Source organism: Zasmidium cellare, assembly GCF_010093935.1.
Source record: "Zasmidium cellare ATCC 36951 unplaced genomic scaffold M409scaffold_19, whole genome shotgun sequence".
Classification (NCBI taxonomy): Eukaryota; Fungi; Ascomycota; class Dothideomycetes; order Mycosphaerellales; family Mycosphaerellaceae; genus Zasmidium; species Zasmidium cellare.
This window is the reverse complement of record NW_022986963.1, coordinates 571,488-595,834: the sequence shown is the minus strand read 5'-3', so window position 1 is coordinate 595,834 and position 24,347 is coordinate 571,488. Positions and strand designations below refer to the sequence as shown.

Below are 24,347 nucleotides of genomic sequence, written 5' to 3'. Positions count from 1 at the left end.
GGTCAAAGAAACTCCCGTTGCCAAGGCCGCAAGCTCAGACCACTCCAATTCCATCGAAACTGACGATCCTTCGCGACTCCAAACTTCTTCTCTTCCATCACGCACCCATTAGACAGTACATGCCAGCAAGCACTTGGCCAGGCGTTCCGTCTGCCATTTGCTCCATCCGTTGCTGTCTTGCGATTTAGCGGTGCGAAGAGGGAGACTGTTGGTACCATAAGAGCTGGCTACGCATTTTGAAGGTTGTGCAGACGGTGTCAGATGTACCGGACAAATTGAAAGAGGAGAGGAACGTGGTGAAGATACGAGACGGGTTGATACTTTTGGATAACGGCATATTCAGCTGAGTGTCTTTGCGGTGTTCTTTTGCTCCAATTCTCATGCTCCTAGACCTTGACCTTTGAACGAGCAACCGGTCTTGGTCCGACACCATCGAGCGACCAACACCGTGACATAGAGACTCCATAACGCCATCGCTTTCCAGAAACACTTGTTCCCAATTATCGCACGTAATAGGTTCTCAACCACCTCTCCCGCTCCTTCTCCTTCTCCTCCTGCTCAAGCAATTGGATCGCGAAATCCCTCAACTGCTCCGCCCACTCGCAGAACTCGCCGCCCTCTTTCTTCCGTCCAAACTCGAACAAGCATGCCGCCGTGTCCGCCATGTAGTCCGCCGCATACCACACATTGTCGCTGGCGGCCTTGTTCCTGCATCTCATGGCCATCTTGTTCCACAAGTCTTGGTCCGATTCGATGACTTCGCACAGGTCTGCGTCGTCGCATTCGAGGACGTTGGAGAAAATGTTGGTCACGATGTTGGCTTCCTTGTACAGGCCTGCGTGGAAGAGGTGGGCGTAGGTCACCTTGTACCAATCTACGAGGCGCTGCTCTTGACAGGTCTCGTGCTTGGATGACGAAGGCATTGTTGTGTGGGAGGTGAAGTGCTGGGTGGCGGTGTCAGTGATTGTGTGTTGATTTGTTTAGTTGTAGGCTCTGACCTCTCGGTAGTATTGACGATGAAGTTGTATTCAAATAGTGGGTGCGTCGTGGTGTTATGCGTTGTTGCGAGAAAGTGTGCTTGGAAGTGGCATTAAGACTAGTGAAGCCTGGAGCGCCTGCAATAATAGTCAATGAAAGTGCAGGTGCGATGTGGTTGCTCCTGCTGCACTGCTGAAAGAGCAGTTGCGTTTGCTAGGGCTACCCGGGGTCCAGCTATTAGCATGTGACAAAGCGAACAGTGACGTTTGTTAAGTGAATGTCTCGGGAGTGCATGTATTGAGCTTGTCTATCATCTACTTTCACACTAGTCAATGCAGCTCTTTTCTGGCCTACGCTTGCCTTCTCATCCCAGCACTCACATTGACACTTCCTGCGAGAGTGCTATGCTGCACATGTGTCTCCACTCCAACCAGCCGAAGTCTTTTACCTGATCCTTGTGTTGTTTGAAGGCGTGCGGCAGTTGCGTCTGCATCTTTTGTGAGCGAGTAGGTATGCTCTCGCCGAGCTGAACGCTGTTCGTGGCGAGTTTGGAGCGGCGTGATTTCCGAAGTAGAAGGCATTCATCATTCATGATCTTCTTCGATCTTCCCTGCTTCAGCGCTTCTTCGAATTGACACCTCTCCCAGCACCCACACGTATCCTCCCGCCAGCTCTGGAACGGTCTCCTGTAAGGATGCTGGGCAGGTAGTCTTCATCCATCAGACTCCTCTCCTTCTGCCTCTTCTCTTCCCGCGCCGCACTCTGGTACTCCTTCTGGTCTTCGGCCAAGATCAAGTCGTTGCCCCATCCACCTTTACCGCCACCCCTTATCTTCCCATTTGCTGAGCCATGCACCGGCTTGGGGACGCTATACCGATCTCCTCGCGTGTTCCATTGTATGTTCTTCTTCAGGTGAAGCTTGAACTCCCCGTTGGCATTTGTTGAGCAAGAAACTCTTGTCAATGACGGTTGGCCGCACCGAGGACAGAACTGTTTGCTGAGGTCCTTGGAGACGTTGAAGCACGCATGGCATCGCATGACATAGGTCTTGAGATTCTTCACTCTCGACATGGACGGTGATAGCAGGTTGAGGTTCATCTGGAGGACGACATTCTGCATCGCAAAATCTGAAGTCAAAACTGCTACTTGCATGGTCTTTGGCTCCGGGGTTTGGCTTGTGCTGCCTGCTACGTCCTGCGCTTGCTTCTTCTTGAGGTTGGATGGTGTTATCCAGCCGTCTGAGTCCGAGTCGGATCCATCTTGGCTTTCCGCTGAGTTCTGAGCAGAGTCGACTTTTGTCGAAGTTGGTGCCTCCTCCACTTCTATCGTGCTGGACTGCAACTTCGAGCTCACTTCTGCGATTTCATCTGGAGTGGCCTTTTCAGTCACCGCTTGTGCTGGCTCGGGTACCGAGGTCGAAGTTTCTGACTCCTGCTCTGGTCTGGAAGGCGCTTGAGGCTGCTCTGAATCCGCTGTGTCTGACAGAGTCTGATTTTCGTCTTTCGCTTCACCCTCGCCATCCGCATTCTGTTCCGTCCTGGAAGGAGGTGCACCATTCAAGCCTTTCTGACCAGGTGCTCGTCGCAGCCTCCAGTCGCCACCATTTCGCTCGCATTCGATTTCATACGTGAGTGCGATGATTTGAATATCGGGTTTGCTGAGCACTGCAAGATCGCCAGTTTTCCGCGCGAAATCTGTGACAACTTTGATGCTTGCTGGAGTGGGCGACCTCAGGTCCAAGAAAGGTTTCAAAGTCGTCTCAACTCGTGTCCGTGTGACTGCATCTTTGATTTCGCTGATTATCGCGGGCACAGTCACAATCTTCTCGGATTGGGCGAGGAGTGTTGAGACGGAAGGTTCGTTTTTGATGATTGCGCCCGTGTCGAGCACCACGGTGTGTACGGGCTTCTCGGTCGACATTTTGGATGTCCTTTCGATTTATCACGCCGAGGCGTTGGACGTTGATGTTGGATTTGAGAACAGACGAAAAAGTTAGGTTGCTGGCTAAGTCCGAGGTCTTGGCGTCACATGATTTGCAGAAGCTTTGTCACATTTGAGTGAATCTACAGAAAACGCTGTATCTGCGGGAATGATGGGGAAGGAGTGAAAAGTCGAATAAATTTCTGTGCTTCTTGCTGGACTGCCTTCTCTCACTGTTCAAGCCGCTTGATTCGTGATCTTGGTTTCTTGGCGGAGCCAAACTTCACTGTTTTGAGCCTAGATCCCTGAACCAGGGGCTCGTGCTCTGACGAAGGTGCTGACTTACCGGTTCTCTGACTCCTCGCATCCTACTGCTCTTTCGAAAGTCTACGCTACCTCTCTCGTCCTCCCTTCTCCCTTCTTCACGACCCTGTTCCTATCTCTGCTGCACCGGCAGTTCGTCGCCATACCCCTTCGCACCGCTCATCGCGTTATGCCAACCCATGTTCTTTTCGAGGATCGCGTCGACTTAAGGATTGGGTGACGGTTGCTCAGTGTGCGCCAACGGAGAACCCAAGATGGCTTGATGGCCCTGCCTCGATCTCATGATCAACACCCAGCATGTTGATGTATACCCGAGGTCATTCTCACCTGCTCTTACCCACGAGGGGTTGACCACGTCGTGGTGAAGCCTCGCAGAGGCCTGTCGATATCCTGCTACTGCCCGCCGAGGATCCTCCCAACGGACTTAGCCTCTGCTTTCCACTGCCAGATCTTGGAGCATGGGACTTCGTGTCCATGACCTTTCATCAGTCGAGAGTTCCGCTCAGAGACTCAAGAGATGGGGCTCGGCTTGCACAATGTGAGACACGACGAGAGTCTGTCTCCTGCATTTTAGGTTGCCCAGCTTGTTGAGCAACAAACAACATACGCTGCGCTAGGTGGTCAGCTCTTCTGACCAATGCATGGATCATCTTCTATTGGAGCTGCCGAGGTCTCGCTTCCGTGGGCAAGCTGGTAACGCAGGATTCCACATCGCTGGCCATGGTTCATGAGCGTACGATGAAGGTTGGTCTCGGGGAAAGTGTTCTTTTGGTTGTCGCTCCTTTATCTCAGGCGAACAAGCCTCACAAACTAGCTAAACACACGTCGTTAGAAAGAAACGGCCGGCGTAGAGTCGCTCTCCGGTCGGTCTCCTCTGATGAACACTCGAGCCGGGGAACCGCGATTGGACTTTGCCTATCATTCGTACAAAGTACCAAGATACGGAGTGCGCTGATTGATCAGGTCGTGATACTGATGCCAACGGCCGTGGAACCAGGACAGACGAGTCTCGAAGCAGCTTTGGGCGGCCTCAGGCAGCTGAACTCTCGGCAGACCAATGCGTAAGGGAGTAGGCCGCCGCCGGCGAATCTCGTGACCGCTCCTCAAGTGTCGATCCTGCCTTCGCGATGACAGACTACATATGCAGCTGTTGGTTTCCATGCTTGGTCGCAGCGGATTTCATTGGACTGGTGAAAGCTTCTGCGGGATAAAGGAGGCCGCACCCAGCTCATCCTCTAAGCTGACCTGGCCTGACCTTCTTCAACATCCGGACTGACTCTTCCAACACGCTTTTGCAGCGCTAGAACGCCCTGTTCCCAGACCGCTGCCATCGGTTGGGCGCGCGAGTATTATTACGGGCGGTGCCTTCTCTGCAATATCCGAATCCGGGGCTCGCAATCACTCCCGAGGACCATCCAATGACCATCACTGTCTGGCTCGCGATGCCTTGGACTGGAGCTTGTCGTTGCGCCAGAGAGACATCCTGCGGTTCGCATCCTCGTCAAGGCAACCAGGCAGACTAGAGCTGCTGCAACGGGGCGAAGTTGGCAAGGCGCTAGCAACGTGTTGTACGACGCCGACATGGGATTCGAGGCAGGTGCACCGGTGGGTATAACAACGAGACTCCCGCCAGTTCGTCTGCTCTGTCTCTCCATTAGCATTGCTCTTGAAGACGCTCGGAAGATGCCAGCTAACAGCCGTGTAGGTTACCTGCCGATCCAACATCTGGCCGCACGTGATGGGAGGTGCATGGTTGGGATGGACCGCTAAGCGAGTCAAACGTCGAAGCGCCCGTCCTGCACCGCAGCCACCTCGCCCTCCACTCACATTTCGGTCTGTCTTATAATCACGACTTCCCATGCGGCTCAAAATCGCTTGGCAAAATCAGACAACGCGCTGACTGCCGACCGTCATCACGTGCTGTCCTCGCCACCGCAGCTGGTAACCCAGCCGTACCACCTCGCTCTGGCACGGCGATCTTCGATTTCCCGCTGTTGTCCGCCGGCAAATGCTGAGCGAGGCGATGGAGACTCCGGCTCAAGGCACCGAAGCCCTACTCTACCACCGCCTGTCATCAGACCGAACTATGGCAAGACATCTCAATAGATCGAGGACTCGACTTGAGAAGTGATACTGGACCAGTCTGTTGACTTTTGCTTTTGCCTCTTCAAAACTCCTTCCCAACGATGCCGTACAATGGTCCCTTTGGATCTCCGGAGGGCAATTCCGCGTCCGCTGTCTCTGCGCGAGCATCTCCGCCTTGCTAGCCGCCCTGCACAGCTGCACAGCAAGACAGGCCAGAACACATCTACGAATCACGATTCTCACATGTTCCGTTGACGCTATCCTCGTCTCGGGAACGTGGTCCCTCTCTCAGCATCGCCTGCCGCAAACGGGAGCGTGTCTCCAAACCACCCAAGTCGACCTTGCCGTGCCGATGTTACACACGGCACAACGCACCCCAGCTCTCCCATGGCAAGGATGTGTATATTGTCGACAAGCAAATGGTAGCCACGGACCGTTGCTTCTGCCGACAGCATCCACTATCCCGCCCGTCATGGGAACGTGTTGGTGGTGGTCGGGACAAGGGATCCCTAGAGCTACCCAGTGACAAGCTCGACCTCGGAACTTGCTCCAACTCAAAATGGCGCCTCTGCCTTATCATGTCTCCCCGTGAGTGGAGGGATTTCTCACCGGTCTGGCCTTGCTGGGTTCTTGATCTCATCCTTTTGCTGGGATCCAGCTTTTGATCCTGGCGACAACCACGTCAGAGAACAACCAGGCTGTCTGTGCTGGTTAAGAAGTGGAAGAAGTTCGCGGCACGACTGTGCTGATCGCCGTTCCGTACTCACCGGGACTGGAATGCGGCGGAAACGTCGACAAGACATGAGCGAGCAATTGCTGCTGCGTAGTCATGGTACGAATGGCTTGTCGTCGTACCTGGATCAGCTAACCTAGGCAGGCCTCCTACTACTTTCGGCTCCAGGAAATGGCGCAGAGCCCGGATTCTGACGATCGGATGGACGACCGAGGCAGATGGCTCCCACCAAAGAAGCAAGAAAGCAACATTTTGCGGAGATACCCTGGGCCGATACAAACTGTTGACCTGACGTTTGGTCACAACGGGACTGAAACGAACCGCTTAACCAACGAGCAGGCCGCGAATGCGCATCAATTGCCCGTGTATAGGGCATGTTCACTATATTCGGCTCGGGGCGTCTTCTGGACTGTGGATTACCATGCGATTGGGAAAAAGATAGGGGACGGGAAACACGATCCGAACGAGGAAGATGATGACGATGAATCCGAGAGCGGAGAAGAGGACACCGAGGAGTACGACGACTGGGCGGAGTTGACATTTGGTAGAGTCGAGGGACACCAGTCGCTGTCGTATGCGGGTCGTCACTTATTGGAGAAGAGGCTGCTTGCTCAGCGTCATGATCAAGACTGGGTTCAGCACTTGATCCCCGATCGATATCAATCGCACATTACCACCCGAGATCGCAGGTCTGGCGGATTGGTAGGCGACTTATCGCTCTTGATCGGTTTGGTGGCGATGTCTGTGCCTGTAGCTAAATGGCTTTCGATTCTTCCGCAGACTATCAGAAACCCGAGAGAAAGTGAACGCAGCTGGCGAATTTGCAGGGAGCAGCTCGACGAAGTCGACCGTGGTTCACAATGTAAGACTGTGAGAAGAAGACAATGAGACAGGATCTAACAAATCGTAGGGCGCGAGCAACGCGGGATCATCGTCACGATCTATCGGCATCCTCATGGCAGCACAGCGGACGACTTGCACGCTTACGAGCACGGCGACTTCGGCCCAATGTTTTCCTGACGTTCTTGCGACACACCGGTTATGCGTAGCTTCGAGTCGACGCACGACCCTTCCTGAATATCATACGTACTTGTCGCTTCTGCTCAATTGGGGCGTCTGCCTTCGTTCAGACGGAATATCAATTGCAACCACAGAGGCGACTCTACCTTCAGTTCACATCACTCGAATCACTGTTCGTTGGCCTAACGAATCACGGCAGATGGACGATCGTCGTCCTGTTTCTCGACTTGAGGGAACGTTTCTATTTGGAGGCCCGGCGTATTGGGCTTTGCGGATCTTCTGTACATGTGATTCTTCTGAGCATTGCTGTCTTTGTGGTCATTTTTAGTACACAGAATCCATGCATTCAGAATGTCAATAGCTTCTCTGGCCCACACTGGCTTGCGCATCTTCACTTTATTCACTTCACAAAGTTCTTGGAACCTCTCCACGGCCCCACACAGGGTGCCGAGCCGCATGCCGGCCGATGTTGCCGGGATTGAATTGACTTTCCACGCGCAACGTCGGTCGTCAGAAAAGGGTCTGAGAAGACGACGAAACATGAATCTCACATGATCAGCCACCAACTTCGCACTGCCTTGCTGACGGCTCCAATGCCAGAGCGCAGTGTGAAACGAGATCCAACACCTGCGCGCTATGCATAGAAGGCGCCATCCTCGTAAAATTGTCAAACTCGGAAGGCGCAGTTCCATTGGCTCCCGCCTCCCGCGGACCAGGGCATCTCCACCACACGACGTGCTTCACGGCGGGAGCTTGTGTAACATCGTGGTCCCCTATTTGGTTGCGCTATTGTTCGTTTAATTTCCTGGTCACGTTCGCAATCCGGTCTCTACTTCATTCTTCTCGCGCCGCCTGGCCAAGCGATTGATTTCATTCACCAGCCAAGTCAAATCGCCCAGCAAGGGCTGGCATACCAACGCGTTTCCCACGGCTTTGCGCGCCACAGGCTGATCCTGGTTCATATCGCATCGTTATCCAGCCATCGTTCCTTCAAGAGGCGCTGCTAGAGATTCAAACGGCCGTTTCAACTTGGCAATTCACCACGCGACACCATGCATCATGGCAGAATCGGGCTCCCCACCGCGACCCTCGCGATACAAATCGCAACGACAGAAGCAACCTTCCGTCGATGATATGCGATCCTCGGATCAGTACACCAGCCTGCCTGAGGAGGATGGCATTGCCCGCAGCAAGTCGCGCTACCGCCGCAAACAGGGCCTCTCAGATCCACCCACCGACGCTGCGAGACCAGCATCCAAGCAACAAAATGACATTCCCTCCCGTTACCATTCCAAACACCGCGAATCGCCCTTGAAACCGCTGTACCAGGAGCAGATCGTGCAGGCGCCTGCGCAACATCGACGAACGACTGCGAACCCGAAGAGAAAGGACGATGGCTACGGTCCGCCGCCAGCAGAGCTAGGCGCACGAGAACCAAGAAGCTTTACCAGCGACGAACCCAGCTCGGGCGCTGAGGACTTGCGACAGCAGAACAGCAATAACAGAGACAGTAGCAATAGGCGGAATGGCGAACCCAGGTCGGCATCCAACCTCCCCAAAGCAACCCCACCAGCGTCCGAGCCAACCGGCGAACTCTTCCCTCCTCCCAAACCGGTAGAGCCTCCAGTGTCGAAAGATGGCCCCCCGCAGTCTGGAAACATTCGCGCGACAAAAAGTACGAGCCACTTGTCGGCGTACAATGATGATGCAGAGGCAGGCTGCTTCGGTGGGCTGTTCAAACGCAAGAGAGGGGACGTTCAGGCTCCAGATGTGCAGAAGGCACCCTCCGCGCCTGCCAGAGGAAATCGTGGAGAACCTCCCACAATCAAGCCTGGCGGCGGTGGCATTGTACCAGGCACGGATGCTCCCGTGTCGGCCATCAATGCTGGGGATAGGCATGTTCTGGTAGAATGTGGGAAGGCAAGAGCGCTCTTCCCCGTCACACCATCTACTTCGCCGACAGACATCATCAAGAGCGCGGCAACGTGCTTGTCTGAGCGGATCGATGCCAAGTCGGCTGTCTTGCTGGAGCACTTTGGCATTGTCGGTGTTCAGAGACCTCTCAGACGATACGAGCATGTTCGTGATGTGATGAACAGCTGGGACCACGACAAACAAAACAGTCTGCTCCTTGTGGATCCCGGCACTGGCAGCCTGGAAGCTGAGCTCACGCTTGCAGGGGTTCCAAAGACAGAGCCTGAGGAGCAGAGCTGGTACCTATCTTACTCCCAAAAGGTCGGCAAGTGGGAAAAGAAGTTCATCACCCTGCGGACGAGTGGACAAATCGTCTGCCAAAAGGATCCAGATAAGCCGAAAGACACTGTGAATGTCTGCCATCTCAGCGACTTTGATATTTACACTCCTACGCAGGAAAAGCTTAAGAAGAAGATCAAACCACCAAAGAAGTACTGTTGTGCGATCAAAAGCCAGCAGAAGACGAGTCTGTTTGAAGCGACAGAGAACTTTGTCCATTTCTTTTCAACTGCCGACCGACAGACGTCAGACGACTTCTACAATGCTGTGCAGGCCTGGCGCAGCTACTATTTGGTCAATGTTCTTGGTGCAGGCAAAAAGGAGAAAGCGAAGCCAGTCGTGAGCTCAAACGAACCGCGAGATCGATCGACCAGCAACGACCAGATCAAGGCACATCGTCCCCAGGAATCGATGGAGTCGCACTACCAGCTAGGTTCTTTCAAGCCGTTGATGGACATGGGTCAATTCGATCGTGGTGCTACTTCCCAAGCCGTAGACAACAGTCGTCCAGAGTCATCTGGCGGCTTTGCAAAGTCGGCCAATCAGTTCGATGTCAACGTCTCGCCTGAGAGGAGAACATCGACAAGGAGAAAGCAAGCCCCTCCACCATTGTCGCTGAACAACAGAGTCCAGCTGGCTGAAGATGAGCCGCTGGCCAACTTGAACCGTAGTGGGTCTGTCAACAAGAGAAGATCTTCTACAGAGCAGAAGCGGCCGGAAGCACAAGATTTCAAAGACAGTGGCTTGCTTGGACGCAAGTATTCTCAACGCCGCAAGGAGAATGCAGACAGGGAGTCGCAACGCCAAGACGCATTCACGGCCGGCCCAAATCTTCTGAATGGTGGACTGAGTCCTCGTGAGGGAGAATTCGGGCAAACACTCGCAGGAGATGGGTTACGAAGACAGCCATCTGCGCGAGGGCATACTAGTAGTGGTGAATTGAGGCATTCCAAATCTACTCGAGACAGTGGGTGCGGTCACACCAGGGGAGGGTCGATCGACTTGGAAAGGTCTGGTTCCAGACGACAGAAACCAAAGCCACTGGTGGATTTGACGCCTCAGTTCCGCGAACCGCCTCAGTATCAGTCGTCAAAGAAAGGCAAAGGCTTCAATCCGACTACCCTTGCTCCGGGAGGTCTGATCGAGAATGCAACAACGCCTGAAGATCCCCTCGGCTTGCCGGTAGCTACAATCTTTCGCAACACGAGTGGTCAGCACAGCAATCCCAATAGTCCTGGTCTGATTGACCTAACACCCCAACATCGAGAACCAATCCATCACACCAGGAAGGGGAGAGGCTTTCAACCGGATGCCCCCAACACCTCAGGCTTAGTCGGCAACGCCACATCGCCAGAAGACCCTCTTGGCCTACCCCAGAACAACGTCTTCCGCAGCGTCAATGCCATGCCGGAAGGCCGTCGACGAGCAGGCTCAGTAACAGACGCCTCACCCCCAGTCCAACGCCGTTTATCCGCACCCCGTGCTCCAGACGCCTTCACAGGTGAAGGCCTCCTCGCGGCATCACAAAACCGACAAGGCTGGGGCGGCAGCACCAAAGGCCGAGGCGTCATCGACGGCAGTCGCGCCAATGGCAAGCCGCTCGTAGACCTGACTGCAGACAGCCGGTTTGTCCAAGGCAGTCTCCTCAACAAGGTCGAGAAAGCGGGGGGGATTCCAGCACCGATCATGGATCGGGAGAAGAGAGATGAGCGGAGTGAGAAGTACGGAGAGGGATATTGATACCCACAGTGAGCTTGAGACAGCACTTTTCTTATCACCATTAACGGCAGAAGAAGTTTTTTCAGAAGCATCGCAGGTAGTCGGGTTGTACGTATACCAGGTCTTCTTTTTGTGTTTGAGAGGATGGACAAGACACGGCAGTATCGGTATTAAGCATTTTATCTCACCAATCGCCGCAGGATTCATCCAACGGCAAGAACCACTTCTACAACGTATTATCAACACAAATAATGAAGCCTTAGAAGTGTACAAACAGGCTAATAAGAATAGAAACTCCGGGGCAGAGATAGTCCGCTTCACCCACATTTCCAACTTCCAGGCCTCCGTACACCACCTCAAAGCTAGCCTGATTTCGTTCCTGAGTGCGACATTCGATCCTCCTGCTTGTTGAAAGCTCGCCCGGCGTTGAGTAGGGCAGCAGCACCCACTGACACTGACGTTGTTTGTGTAACACAAGAAGAAAGCAAGCGAGGCGAGGCGATAGGTGGGATCGCATAAATACTGAGGAGACGCTTCGATTTATCGTTTTTGCTGCGGCAGCCTTGACATCGCTCACTCGCTCGATTGTTTGCTCCTCGATTTTGTTCTTGAAAATACAACGGCCGATCGATCGATTGGATACATATCTGTTCCGTCAACATGGTCACCCTCCCCCAAGTCTCCGCCTCCAACGCCCAGATCCCCTCCTCTCTCCCCAAGGACCTCGTCGCCGTCTTCGTCGGCGCGACGAATGGCATCGGCGAGACGACGTTGCGGGAATTCGCGCGTTTCACGAAGGGGTTAGCACCGAAGGTTTTCTTTGTGGGACGGGTGCAAGAGGCTGGGGAGAGGATTGCGAGGGAGTGTAAGGCGTTGAATGCGGATGGGGAGTTTACGTTTATCAAGGCGGATGTGGGGCTTTTGAAGGGGGTGGATGAGGTTTGTGAGAAGGTAAAGGGGAGTGTGGGGAGTGGGGGTGTGAATTTGTTGTGGTTGAGTCAGGGGACGTTGCAGACGGGGGTTGGTGAGTTTTGAAAGATTTCTTGGAGGTTCGGGGAGAGAGAATGCTGATGATAGTGCCCAGATACTGAAGAAGGCTTACATCTCCCTTCTGCCGTCGCCATGTACGGACGGCAGAGGTTTCTTGTCAACCTCCTTCCGCTACTGCAGAAAGCAACCGGTCTTCGCCGCGTCGTAAGCTGTTTCGTCGGGACTAAAGAAGGACCAATCGACATGAACAACATCCAAGGCCGCGGGTTGGGTCCATCGAAAATGATCGCATTCCGTGGCCACGGCGCTTCGATGACCACTCTTTCCATGGAGCACCTCGCGAAGCAGTATCCGACCGTCTCATTCATCCACGACTTCCCAGGACCTGTCAAATCTGGAATCGGACGAGGACCAGGCTGGGCACTGCTCATCATGAGGTCGCTCGCTTCCATCGTTGGACCAATGTTCAACATCCCGCTGGAGGAGTCTGGGCAGAGACATGTGTATCTCTGCACGAGTGCAAGGTATCCGGCCAAGGTTGACGAGAAGGCTTCGGCTGTTCCGTTGGGGGGTGAGATTCTGATTGCGAAGGGAACGGATGGCCTGGTTGGAAGTGGTGTTTACACTGTGGACGAGCATTGCGAGAGTGGTGATGAGAAGGTTGATGCGCTCCTGGCTGGACTGCGGAAGGATGGCTTGACGGAGAAGGTGTGGCAGAATGCTGAGGATGAGTTTGTTAGGATTACGGGGAGGGCCAAGATCTAGATAATTTATAATAGCGACAGCATTCGACATCCAGATAGTGTTAGTTAACTGCACGACATCATTCTCCTTCAAAGGTTGCATTCCCATGATCTCAGTGGTTGGCTTTGACTTCATATATCCTCATCCTCGTCTGGGAGGTGGTGCTCCAGCTCTGGCAATGGGTCCAGGATAGACCAAGAGACTTGCATGCAGTTTCCTCAAGCAGAGTTCATGTATAAGCATTAGAAGCTCCAATGGCATGTTTCAGGGGGTCGATGTCCTGCTCTCTATGGCGCCATTCGAGAGCGAAACCGATTGAAAAGTCGACAGTATCGCAATAAGGTTGCAACTATGTCCAATGTAGAACGTCTGACGATTGCGATATTCGGTAGTTGTCACGATACGTCGGGGTGTTGTTGTTGTTGAGAGAGGGAAGGCCCGAAGAGTCGGAGGCTCGGCCACGGCGTCGACTTTCCGCGATTGACGTCAGACGCTAGTCCATATCCGCCTAGTCCTTCCGAATCGGCCGACGTCGTCCTCCCACGGACGAGCCATTGCAACCTTTCCTCTCAGTCAGAAGATGACAACATGCTGCTCTGCTCACAAAGATTCCGAGCGGACCGCATTCGCTGCGCAAGTACGCAATACGTCTGTTCTACAGGCGGTAAAGGTAGGAAAGAGGCTATAAGATAGGTCGCCTCAGCGGTAAGGCAGCATTTCCATTCAAGCATTCAAAGCATCTTATCACATTACAACAAACTCTCACGTCGAACAACCAATACCAAGCCATCAATCTATCAAACCACATTAACAAGAGATCAAGGTCGCAGGAGATGTCTGACCACTACCCGCCGCACTATCCGGCTCACAACTTCTACGAGCCTCATCAACCCTACCAACAACCATATCCGCAGGAATATCCGCCACCACAGTGGCAAAGCCCGCCTCCCCAGCAACAGAACTATTACGGCCAACCTCCTGCACCGCAACAGCAGCAACAATGGAACCCTGAGAAAATCTGGGCGGAAGCCAACGGCGGCTCTCAAAACCCCCACTCCTCCTCGAACAGTCTAAGCAGAGGCAACGACTTCAGCGGCATGGAAGGCCAACAAGGCGGCGACGGCGAACGAGGTCTAGGCGCAACCGTCCTCGGCGGCGGTGCCGGCGCCTTCCTAGGCCACGAGCTCGGCCACAGCAAACTCGCTACGCTGGGAGGCATCGCAGTGGGCGCCATCGCCGCCAACGCCTTCGAGCACCACCATAAGAAGAAGAAGGAAGAGCACCGTCTCGAACACGCCTACGACAACGGGTACGTGAACGGCGAGTCGCGCGGCATCGATGACGATTACTACGACCGCGACGACCGCTCCTATGCAAGCAGGAGGTCCATCGACCGGGGAGACGACCGATACGACGGGCGTAGGTCGATCGATCGGGACGATAGATACGATGATCGGTATTACGAGGATCGGAGGTCGTTTGAGGAAGAGAGGGATTACGATTATGAGCCGCCGAGACATCATCATCACCATCACCATCGCGATGATTATGGGGATGATTATAAGAGTGAGAGCTATTATCAGCAGGATGATTATTACTCTAGGCGGGATTCGAGGTATTAGGGGGTTGGTGTTGTACGTGCGCAAGGTGTTTGGAATTGGGAGGCTTGTCTGTTAGCGATTTAGGATTTGATGTTAGCGTGCGTGTAGGAATGACTTTATGAATTATGAAGTGAAAGTATTGGAATGAAAATGAAAATGAAAATGTAATTTCACTCCCTCATTTCAGATCATTCACTTCCTCATTTCAGATCATACACTTCCACGTCACTTGAATCTACAAGACTTGAGGCTAATATCAACTGAGGAGCCAAGGCTTGTGTCAGACTGCATACTTGACGATATTGCTGGCTCACTCTTGCTGGCTCACTCTTGCTGCCTCTCTCTTGAATGACGAATAGTAAATGAAGCTCGACGTTCCACTTGGACATCCTTCGTACAAGTCATTAGGGGTCAATTATCTGCTCTAGATGATGGCCGCATGATCAAGATATAAGTGAAATCAAGAGTGAAATCAGAAGCTACACAATGTACATTCACTCTATACTTTGCTTAAACATCACTTCATAGCTCATTTCCTCATTACCATAACCCTCACTGTTGGCTATCTTCGACTCGGATACCCATGCTCGATGCGATCATAGTCCATCAAATCTCGACCATTCGGTCGCGCCCTGCACTGCTCAAGTGGGATCTGATCCTCTTCCAATCGCTCCAGTCTGAATCTCTCGTACAGACCACCTTTCAGGTTCCTGGGCGTGCTAACGCTGACCACTCGGTAGAGTCCATCGTATCGTAATCCCTTGGAAGGTGCATAGCGGCCCATCCCGCTGTGTGATCTCAGCACACGCACGGGGTTGCCCTCGTCGATGTTTGAATGTAGCGAGCGTGTTCCAGCAGTCGCTGCGGCGACCCTTCCGGGATCGGTATTGTCATGTGATCCTGAACCCGAGTAGAAGATGACTTCACCATCGTCTCGATCCAAATCCTCGTATTGGCCGGAGACGATGATTGAATACGCTCCGACTGGCCCAGGTGTAATGCCTGCTTGGCTGGTTCCGTGTGCCCCGTGGAATACAGCGCATAATTGGTAAGGAAACCACCGGCCGACTGTGATATCGTTGTGTCCGTAGACTTTGGCGTTGCGCTGTAGATGTTTGTATTCCGGGTTGATCACTTTGGATTTGCGGCCGCTCTCCATTTTCTTTAGTGCAAGCCCGTGCATGATCCCGTGTTTACCCCAGATTGCATGGTCGTAGGGGACCTTCATCACCACGCCGGCTGACTTCGTTTCGGGCGTGTCTTGCGACACCTTTCTTTTCTTCCTTGAAGTACTCGACTCCTCGTCATCTGCTTCGGCCTCACTCGGCCCTGCCAGTGGCGAATCCACCGCAACAGGCGCCGGTCCTCCCCAGTGCTCAGTCTGCCATTTCTCCAGTAAAGCAGTGGCTTTCGTCTTGAATGTCTCCGGAAAATGAAACAAGTCGTTGAGGATGACTTTGAGTGCATCTTCGATCTTCGTCTCGTTCTTCAATTCTGGGCTCATCTGGACAGTCTGGTCAAGCCAGGTGAGAAGTGAACTGAGGCGCTCAAAGAGTGTCTTGTGCGGTCCATTCTGCTGATCCAGGACTGTGCCGGCCTTCTTGCCCTGCTGGGCGAGTTGGACAATGACCTGCCTTCGCTCATTTGAGATGAACTGAATTTGGGCCGGCAGCTCGGTCGGATATGCCGGAGAAGGCATTGAACCTGTCTCCGGTACGCTCAGAACCGTTGGATGAGGCGCTGAATGTCGACCAAGGATAATGAGTGATTGCTGCTTGAGATATCTTCGGCAAAGTTCCGGTGAGCTTTGGTCGCGGTTGGTATTGAGAGATTGGTGAGTGATAATGAGGATATGAGCTTCAGTGATGTCCTGAATGCATACAGTGACAGGGGTGTTGGTAGCCGAAGTGATCTTGTTTTGGAGACGGTGTCACCAAGCAAAGGCAGCGATCACGTGACAAGGTGTTATCCCCGCATCACTAGCGGCTTGGCAATCACGGACTGAAGCCTCTGATCCTTCGACTAGTTCAACATCTCTCCTCGCACCAAGAAACAGACGCCTTCTATCCGCTAGATCTTGACTTTCGGGAGGCAATTTACCTCGAACTCCAAGTCGTATAGCTGCAACCAATCGTCGGCCATAACGAGCTTGGGCCTATCAAGCGTCAGCGTGCGCAGTAGCGACCTGGAACCACGCAGAGCCGCGTAGGACTTTTCGCGTACAATTGAATGCCGCAGCCTACAGCACGAAACGACACTGCGAGAGAACACTGCGAGAGAACTTTGCGAGAGACTTCAAGCCGGCTCATCAGCGCGAAACGAGAGAGCTGCGCAGTAAGTTCATCGAGCGCGAAACGACGTCTTGAGAGATTGTCAGCTCCAACTTCCCGATTGAGCGCGAAACGACCCAACTGCGCCGCAGCCTGGCCCGCGACATCGGTTTGCACTGTAGGCTGCCGACAATCATCAACAAAATTCCTCTTCCTTCGTTGGCCACCCATGGCACAGCAGGAAACCAGCCATGAAGATCTCCTTGAGTCTGTCGTTTCATTGGAGAGAAGCACGAAACCTACTACGAAGATCTGCTGAAGAATCAAGTTCATGTAGGCAAGTAACGATTTCATCACTCTGTTCGAGTTAATACTCGAGGCTACCATATATAAAACAGCAATGGCAGTATGAGGTAGCAGCCACACTATGCCGCTGTTCAAAGCAGTTTTTGAGATCTGGATTTTGCAAACAGACTCAACATCCCAAAATGGTCTTCGCACAAGCAGTCGCGCTGGCCCTACTGCTGGTGACTGATTGTCACGTCGCCGCCACTCCTGTTAACAACAACACCACCACCCCGAACGCCTGCGCTTCCATCAGCGCTCTCTACAACAATAATGCATCGTACTTTCCGGTCGATCTGGCCAGGGATTGCTTACGCTCTGTCCCTCTGGATCGGACTGGAGATGCATTGCAGCTTAAGGTGAGGGAACAACCTTGTAGTCTCGCAGTCTTGCATTCTGTTATACTAATCGTTAAGCATAGGGGCTGCGGACGTTGCTCGATTTCCAGGCTGAGATAACGTACCTCCAGGACCCGCCGCAAGGCTACTACTACCCAGCCGTCGACATCCTGGGCGGCCTCGATGAGTTGGTGGCAAGGTTGAATACAGTACGTATCCATCTGAACGGACAGACGTATCAGCATCAGCACTGATCGATGTTTCTTTCAACAGAGCTACTATTCCACCGAGTATGACTTGCAGAGCGACGTGTACAGCCTCGTCCGTGCTGCTCACGACACCCACCTATTCTACGTGCCTGATCTCATCGGCCTCTTCACCTTTGTGCGCCTGGGCCCAGATGGCAATCCCTATCAGATCGTTTCTGTGTCCCCCGACGGCGTCAGCTTGCCGCACATCTACGCTGTCTCTGACCAGGCGGCTCTCATTGGCAATGCGTCGCACTACACTCCCTCGCCCATCACATCCATCGACGGGCAAGACGTCGAGACCTACCTCAACGGTATCGCGACATACGAGCCGCTCGGACTGGGATTCGTCTTTCAAGATCCGGACGCGGCGTACAGTAAGTCTGAAGGGTAGAAGGCATCTGTGAGACATGCAGGACCAGATGGCTAATACCCTTCGGCGTGGACAGACGCCTCATTCCCTAATATCCCCAACCTCCTGGCGCATGACGGCACGGCCGAGATCGGGAACCTCTTCCCAATCAACTACACCTATCCGGACCGCAACACGACCGCCATTACCTTCGCCAACGGCACGACCGAGCAGACGCCCATCGTCGCGACCTCATCGCAAAACTTCTCGTCCATCACCAGCGGCGCCGACCTCTACGCTCTCTTCTGCAACGCCACCCTCGACCTCGCGCAGCTACAAGCCAGGATCGCCGCCACTTCCTCTTCCTCTTCCTCGTCCAGCACCAAGCCGGTCACGACTCGCGTTCCCTACGCCCCAATCCCTCTCAACGAGACCCCACCAGCGGACAAGCAGCTCCCCACGTATCCGCGGCCACTCGCCATCGCTTCTGACAATAGCATCGCTGGCTACTTCCCCAGCACGCCACCAGCCAACGACCTCGCCGTCCTGACCGTTCCCAACTTCGGTCCTGCCGATGTCGTTGAATTCGAGAACGTCGTGCGCCAGTTCCTGGCCACAGCGGCTGCGAACAACAAGACCAGGCTCCTGATTGATCTTCGAGGCAACGCCGGGGGAATCGTGGCGGTGTGCTATGATCTGTTTCGGCAGTTGTAAGTCGTTGGTGGGTTGCGAATCGAAACATGCGACTGACTTGTTGCTGGGCGATGCAGATTCCCCTCACAGACCCCGTACGGAACGACCAACGCACGGGCGATACCGCTCTTGAACGACATTGGGACATCTGTCAGCGGGTACTTTGATCGCAATCAGAGCGCTGCGATGGGACCCGAGGCGATGGAACGGGGCTATTACAGTGAGTCTTTGCCAATACGACCCAGCCTGGATGTCGCTCGTGATGCTGATATCTTCCCTTTCCAGACCCCTACAATTATCACCTCGAACTGACGGCCAACAACACCGCCTTCCCTTCTTGGGATGCCCTCTTCGGCCCGCATGTTGACGGCCGCTACGGCAACTTCACGTCCTTGCTGCGGTACAACTTGAGCGACGAAGCGTCGACCGCCTTTCCTGCCGCCGACGTCTACGGCTACGGCAACAACACAGCCCCACAACCCCAGACGTTCCAGCCTGCGGACATTGTGCTCCTGCAGGACGGCACATGCAGCTCAGCGTGTGCGCTATTCACAGAGCTGGTGAAATCTCAAGAGAACGTGCGCCAGGTGGTCGTCGGCGGTCGCCGGCAGACGGGTCCAATGCAGGGAGTCGGCGGCACCAAGGGCGCGCAGCAATTCTCCATGTACATTGTCGTCACAGGGTGGTACGCCGGGTATATCGATGGCACGCCGAGTCAGCAAGCCTATTGGAACCAAACGTATGGAGGGCTCGAGGATGGCTGGTTTGTTGAAACCACAGGCAAAGCGCTGGCGCGCGCGGCCAATATCCCCTCGGGCTTCAACGCCAGCCTGAACCTCCGCAATAACATCCGGGAGGCCGACTCGTCCCGCACGCCGTTGCAGTTTGTGTACGAAGCCGCCAACTGTCGCTTCTTCTACACGCCTGCCATGTACGCGAGCCAGGAGGCCGTCTGGAACAAGGCGTATGAACTGATGTGGGCGAATGGGACGTGCGTCGAGGGCTCGACGGGTCATCCTTCCTCGCGGCCTGGAACAGGGTACATTTTGTCGCCGTTTCCAGCCTCGTCCTCGGCGGCCAATACTAGTAGTGCACCGGGGAAGCCGAGCCAGATCCCTTATGCGAGTGGAGGAGACCGCGCTGTGGACAGATCCTGGTTGTTGGCTGTGGCGCTTCTGATGATCCTGGTTTTGCTTGTGTAGGCTAGCCTATTGATACAATCCATACTGCTCGGCGAATCTGCCCTGGGGATTGCCGCCGGCAAAGATCTCCGCTGCGACGTCCATGTCTTCTGCCGTCAGGGGAGGCTTCTTAACTAGCGTCGTGTTAACCATGCGTAGCAGGAATTCGGACCAGGAAGAAGATGAAGAGGCAGGCGAAGGGAAAGCAGAAGAATCATTGCAGAAGTCTTCTCCAAGAGAAAGGGTGGTGTCCCTCGTAACCTCCCATACGACCGCCATGGCATGCGCAAACAGGCGCCGTCGCTTGCGCAAGAGTAGCATGGTGCCATATTCGCAAGTCAGGAGGATATTCTGCACGAGCCGCATGATCTCGCTTTGCGCAGAAGATGGTGTACCCACGGCCTGCCCAGCACCGTCCATAACCAGCCATTCGTGCAGGCGCTGGTCCAAGCGCATGAGAGATAGCCGGCTCTGCCAGTATCCCATCAGCGCCTCGTAGTCCAGGTCCGAAGCGAATCGAAAAGGCGCTGGGACGGAGTCGCTCGAGGCCATGGCTGTGCTCACGAGTCGTGCTTCGGCGTCAGCGTCTTGCAATTGCAGCAAGGACTCGGATAGAGCGAGGGCTTCGAATAGCAGCTGGTTTTGCACTGGCGACTGCAGTTGTAACGAGCGTACAAGTGCCACCAGCCGCGGGAGTCGGATGAAGAGCTCATCGCCTAGAGCGCGGAGGTGCGCGCGGTCGCCATTGCGGTCGTCGGTGATGTAGTAGGCGGGGGCGATGCCTTCAAACGACGAGGGGGTCCCTTGGACACAAGCCATGACGGCAGCGTCGCAAGCATAGAAATTCACGATGTCTCGCGCAAGCTGGGTGACGGGGTACGTCGGCGGTCTTGCGGCCAATATGGCGGCCAGGCCTTCGATATGGAGACGCATGGGAATGCCGCCATTCTTCTGGATGACGCCGTCAAAGGGAGCCAGCAGCGCAGTCGACGCCAGCATATCGTCGTCGGGCGAGCCAGATGACTGCTTGATGGTGGCCTGGACGGCGGCCAGAGCGCGTGCCAGAGCCTTGTAGCAGTCATCGGGCGTCAGCTTGGGCACACCGCGGGCGTAGGCGCAGGCGGCGATGATGGCCTTGATAGACAGGTCCAGAGCGGGCTTTTGGCCATAGCGGACGACCAAGTGCCGGGGCCAGGACTCCTCGCAATGCTCGCAGCGGATCGTGTCGACGGCGCGGATAATTACGAGCGTCTCACTCGACTGGGGTTGGTATAGGAGCGGTGGCGGAAGAGGGGCTTGCTTAGAAGTCCTCGTTGTCGGGAATGTGTTCGTCACTGCTTGCTTTTTAACGCGAAGAGGAAGGCTGAGGAGTGCCTTGCGAAACTCGTCAACATCATCACCATCATTGCCATCCGCCGTTGTCGTCAGGCTCCGACGATCACCCGCGGTGGTCAGGCTCGTTGCACTGGCCTTGGGACGCGGGCGGCCCAATGTCGTCTGGCGGACGACGCAGGGGATGCGCAGTCTTCGGCATCGGTAGCAGGGCATCTGCACGGTGCGGAGCTCGCCCTGGGGCGGGATGTCGACGTCAAGAGGCAGCTCACAGCGGATGCGGCGTTCACGACAAGCCAAACATATCAGGCGACTGTTTGGCCCTCTGACCCGCGGCGCAGACATACTGGCGGAGGTCCATGTTGTTGTTGTCGTTGGGTGCCTGGTTGGTGGCAGCTGAGGAAGTGCTCCTCCAATGCTGATCTTGCCCGAAAGTAGACAGCGCGGGATGCACGTGAGTCTTGTTTTGATTGCTGCCTCTTTGGCGAATCCTCTTCTTTCTTTACACTCGTTCTTGTCGATGAGCTCGTCTTCTGATCTCAACTACGGCTCTGAAATGGGCTGTTTTATTAAGTCTTTCACCTGCAAGAATTGCAAGCATTGCTGTTACTGAGAAGGAATCAAAGTTGTACTGCCGTCGGTTACTCGGAGCTACCAGGACAGCAAGAGCGAGAGAGCGAGTGGAAGCGGCAAAGAACCATGGCAAGTACTTCATCTCATTTGTTTCTTGATCACTATCCTTGAGACAGAAACACACTTTTCTCGCTTGTGTCCTATCCTTGCTCGATCACTTTCCAACCCAATTGCCATCGGAGCATATCTAGTTCATGTCAATCATCAAATGATCTCTCTTCAGAACATCATGATACTACATCTAGTAATTGTTGTCGTAGCCACCGAAGTGGTCCTGGATGTGCTGTGGTGGGCCCTGGTTGGGATCGTACTGATCTTGACCTCCATAGTGCTGGTCATACAGCTCTTCGCTGCGGCGCTTGGCCTCGTGCTTGGCCCGCTCGCGGTCGATGTAGTCGGCGCCCTTGGTCTCGGCGACTCTGTCGACCTCAGCACCGGCGAAGCCTGCGAGCAGCTCCTTGGCGAACTGGTGGGAGACTGGCTTGCCTGGAGATACGATTGTCAGTAATGGTTTATACTCTAAGATTCGTCAGGCAACGAAACTTACCCTCCTTCCTCTGGTGATCCTCGAAGACCTTGAAGGCGGCGAAGGAAGCACCACCGGCAAGGAGCTCATGGGAGAACTCGGCCTTGTTGTCAGACTCGTAGGTCTGCTGGTAGTTGTCGCGTGCCTCGTCTGGAGCCTGAAGTTAGCGGAGCGATCAGTGGACCTTCGAAGAGAGCATCATACCGAAACCGAACATCTTGGCTGTCTTGTTTGGAGGCTGGAAGATTGAAGGATTGGTCGTGTTGTGTAGGATGTGGTAGAGGTTTGTTGAAGGAGGAGAAAAACAGGCGGATCGCCCAGTGGAATATATACTCATGATCAGGAGCTACAGCTGGACTGGACCCTTCACCCTCACATCATCATACGCGCAACCCCACCAGGTACCTGACACCACACGAGGCCGGACTGTCACCATGCATGCAGGCGTGACAACGAACTAGCTGCTTACATCACAAGCACACCTGAAACCGCTGAAAGTGCCGCGTTGAGGGGGCAATTGGCTCCGGCGAGCATATGGCGGAGGCATCTGCAACCAGACCATGCCATTCTGTCGCAGCTCCAACGAGTAGGAGCACACATCGCCATCCAGGTGGCATGGAGACGCCTCGAAAATAGGAGCAGTTGACGTCGAGATCGGCGGCAAACCGACAAATCGGACCCAGACAAGCTCCCCAAGCTTCGTCAAGCTTCCGCTGTCCCTCGGCATCATGAAACGAATGCACAGCCTCTTGACCGCTCAGCCACACGAGAACGCAAACTTCACCCATCCAACGCAGCAAACGCCATCCCACTTCCAGTCACAGCAGCCGAGCAAACCATTCGACCCATTGAAAAGCGCAGCGATACGCCAGCGGAGCTTCGAGTTTCATCACCACGCTCGTTTGTACCTGCAGCTATCAACACGAAGCTCCGGCGGACGGTGGACCGATATGGGCCGATTGCCCAAGACCGATGACTTTCCGGACAGCGTCAAGCTGAACATTGTGCCACGTCAGTTCTAGACTTTCCTGTGGCGCCTGCTGTCCTCGCTTGTCCATTTACCTTGGTGGTTCACTCGAGCTCCATCGCTTGGTCTTCGCACAGTTCAACCATCAATAATGCGCCATGAACAGTCGATCAACGACTTCTATCATGAGCTCGATCTCTGTCAAATCCGCAGAGACGATATTCCCTCTCCAGCGAGATCACGAAGACCGTAGTAGTAGACCTACACGACCAGTCCACTAACATCGCCCTCCAGCCCCCAAGAACGACCCCCCAACCAACATCCTTCTCCTCCTCCACGGCCTCGGCGACACCGCCGCCCCCTTCACCGTCCTCGGCGGCCAACTAAATCTCCCGGAAACCTGCTGCTTCTCGCTCCAAGGCCCCGCCACACTCCTCGACCTCGAAGGCTTCCACTGGGGCGACGACATCATCTTCGACTCGACCAATGGCGGGCTAGACTCCGACGCGGGCTTCAACAAGACGAACGAGATCCTGAAGAGCGTCGTGCAGGATGTGCTCGTGGGCAAGTGCGGGTATAGGGAGAGGGAGGTGTTGATCTTGGGGTTCGGGCAGGGGGGCATGGCCGCTTTGAACTACGCTGGTACGTCTCGTTTCCACCCCTTCAACACCCTCACATATCTCGTACTAACCACCCCTCAAAAGCAACCCACACCCCCAGCGAACTCAGCGGCATCATCTCCATCGGCTCCGGCCTCCCCTCCAGCGCCCCCGCCTCCCTCACCCCAAAACTCCCCACGCCCGTCCTCATCTGCGCAGGAGCCTCCCAATCCGCCGTGACATCCTCCTCCGAAGACAAACTCAAGCGCGTCTTCGAGCACGTCGAGATCAAGCGCTATCGCCGTCCGGGAGACAGTATGCCGAGTAATCGCGATGAGATGCTGCCGGTGATGCGGTTCCTCTCGAGGCGGTTGAGGAGTATGAAGGGTGTGCCGGACGGGACTGTGGAAATCAATTAATCAACTAGCTCGTGAAACACGCTCGGTCTTGCACAAGGGAAAGGTAAACGGAAGGGGGAATTTCGGTAGTTGTTGAA

General features: G+C 54.6%; 11 protein-coding genes across 11 annotated transcripts; 6 read left to right on the top strand and 5 right to left on the bottom strand.

Annotated features, from left to right (window-relative positions):
- Positions 1–500: 500 nt before the first annotated feature.
- Positions 501–923, bottom strand: M409DRAFT_23558 (uncharacterized protein; the record flags this gene model as incomplete). The annotated part of the gene is made up of 1 exon (XM_033806843.1): positions 501–923. One exon carries the CDS (start codon positions 921–923, stop codon positions 501–503), a length of 423 nt encoding a protein of 140 aa, XP_033667256.1.
- Positions 924–1,593: 670 nt separating this feature from the next.
- On the bottom strand, positions 1,594–2,898 carry M409DRAFT_23557 (uncharacterized protein; the record flags this gene model as incomplete). Its single annotated transcript, XM_033806842.1, has 1 exon — positions 1,594–2,898. One exon carries the CDS (start codon positions 2,896–2,898, stop codon positions 1,594–1,596), a length of 1,305 nt encoding a protein of 434 aa, XP_033667255.1.
- Positions 2,899–6,211: 3,313 nt separating this feature from the next.
- Positions 6,212–7,060, top strand: M409DRAFT_23556 (uncharacterized protein; the record flags this gene model as incomplete). Its single annotated transcript, XM_033806841.1, has 2 exons — positions 6,212–6,902; positions 6,951–7,060. 2 exons carry the CDS (start codon positions 6,212–6,214, stop codon positions 7,058–7,060), a joined length of 801 nt encoding a protein of 266 aa, XP_033667254.1.
- A 1,059-nt stretch (positions 7,061–8,119) lies between these two features.
- Positions 8,120–11,053, top strand: M409DRAFT_66806 (uncharacterized protein; the record flags this gene model as incomplete). Its single annotated transcript, XM_033817105.1, has 1 exon — positions 8,120–11,053. One exon carries the CDS (start codon positions 8,120–8,122, stop codon positions 11,051–11,053), a length of 2,934 nt encoding a protein of 977 aa, XP_033667253.1.
- A 639-nt stretch (positions 11,054–11,692) lies between these two features.
- On the top strand, positions 11,693–12,787 carry M409DRAFT_36751 (uncharacterized protein; the record flags this gene model as incomplete). The annotated part of the gene is made up of 2 exons (XM_033810610.1): positions 11,693–12,056; positions 12,117–12,787. The coding sequence occupies 2 exons, from the start codon at positions 11,693–11,695 to the stop codon at positions 12,785–12,787; spliced, it is 1,035 nt and encodes a 344-aa protein (XP_033667252.1).
- An 812-nt stretch (positions 12,788–13,599) lies between these two features.
- Positions 13,600–14,388, top strand: M409DRAFT_55203 (uncharacterized protein; the record flags this gene model as incomplete). The annotated part of the gene is made up of 1 exon (XM_033812938.1): positions 13,600–14,388. The coding sequence occupies one exon, from the start codon at positions 13,600–13,602 to the stop codon at positions 14,386–14,388; it is 789 nt and encodes a 262-aa protein (XP_033667251.1).
- Positions 14,389–14,929: 541 nt separating this feature from the next.
- Positions 14,930–16,066, bottom strand: M409DRAFT_23552 (uncharacterized protein; the record flags this gene model as incomplete). The annotated part of the gene is made up of 1 exon (XM_033806840.1): positions 14,930–16,066. One exon carries the CDS (start codon positions 16,064–16,066, stop codon positions 14,930–14,932), a length of 1,137 nt encoding a protein of 378 aa, XP_033667250.1.
- A 1,059-nt stretch (positions 16,067–17,125) lies between these two features.
- M409DRAFT_23551 (uncharacterized protein) lies at positions 17,126–19,792 on the top strand (the record flags this gene model as incomplete). Its single annotated transcript, XM_033806839.1, has 7 exons — positions 17,126–17,341; positions 17,404–17,529; positions 17,594–17,945; positions 18,018–18,630; positions 18,691–18,833; positions 18,899–19,652; positions 19,717–19,792. The coding sequence occupies 7 exons, from the start codon at positions 17,126–17,128 to the stop codon at positions 19,790–19,792; spliced, it is 2,280 nt and encodes a 759-aa protein (XP_033667249.1).
- A 29-nt stretch (positions 19,793–19,821) lies between these two features.
- Positions 19,822–21,471, bottom strand: M409DRAFT_66803 (uncharacterized protein; the record flags this gene model as incomplete). The annotated part of the gene is made up of 2 exons (XM_033817104.1): positions 19,822–21,128; positions 21,195–21,471. 2 exons carry the CDS (start codon positions 21,469–21,471, stop codon positions 19,822–19,824), a joined length of 1,584 nt encoding a protein of 527 aa, XP_033667248.1.
- A 529-nt stretch (positions 21,472–22,000) lies between these two features.
- On the bottom strand, positions 22,001–22,502 carry M409DRAFT_66802 (uncharacterized protein; the record flags this gene model as incomplete). The annotated part of the gene is made up of 3 exons (XM_033817103.1): positions 22,001–22,245; positions 22,307–22,435; positions 22,490–22,502. 3 exons carry the CDS (start codon positions 22,500–22,502, stop codon positions 22,001–22,003), a joined length of 387 nt encoding a protein of 128 aa, XP_033667247.1.
- A 733-nt stretch (positions 22,503–23,235) lies between these two features.
- On the top strand, positions 23,236–24,270 carry M409DRAFT_23548 (uncharacterized protein; the record flags this gene model as incomplete). The annotated part of the gene is made up of 3 exons (XM_033806838.1): positions 23,236–23,296; positions 23,547–23,894; positions 23,957–24,270. 3 exons carry the CDS (start codon positions 23,236–23,238, stop codon positions 24,268–24,270), a joined length of 723 nt encoding a protein of 240 aa, XP_033667246.1.
- Positions 24,271–24,347: the final 77 nt, after the last annotated feature.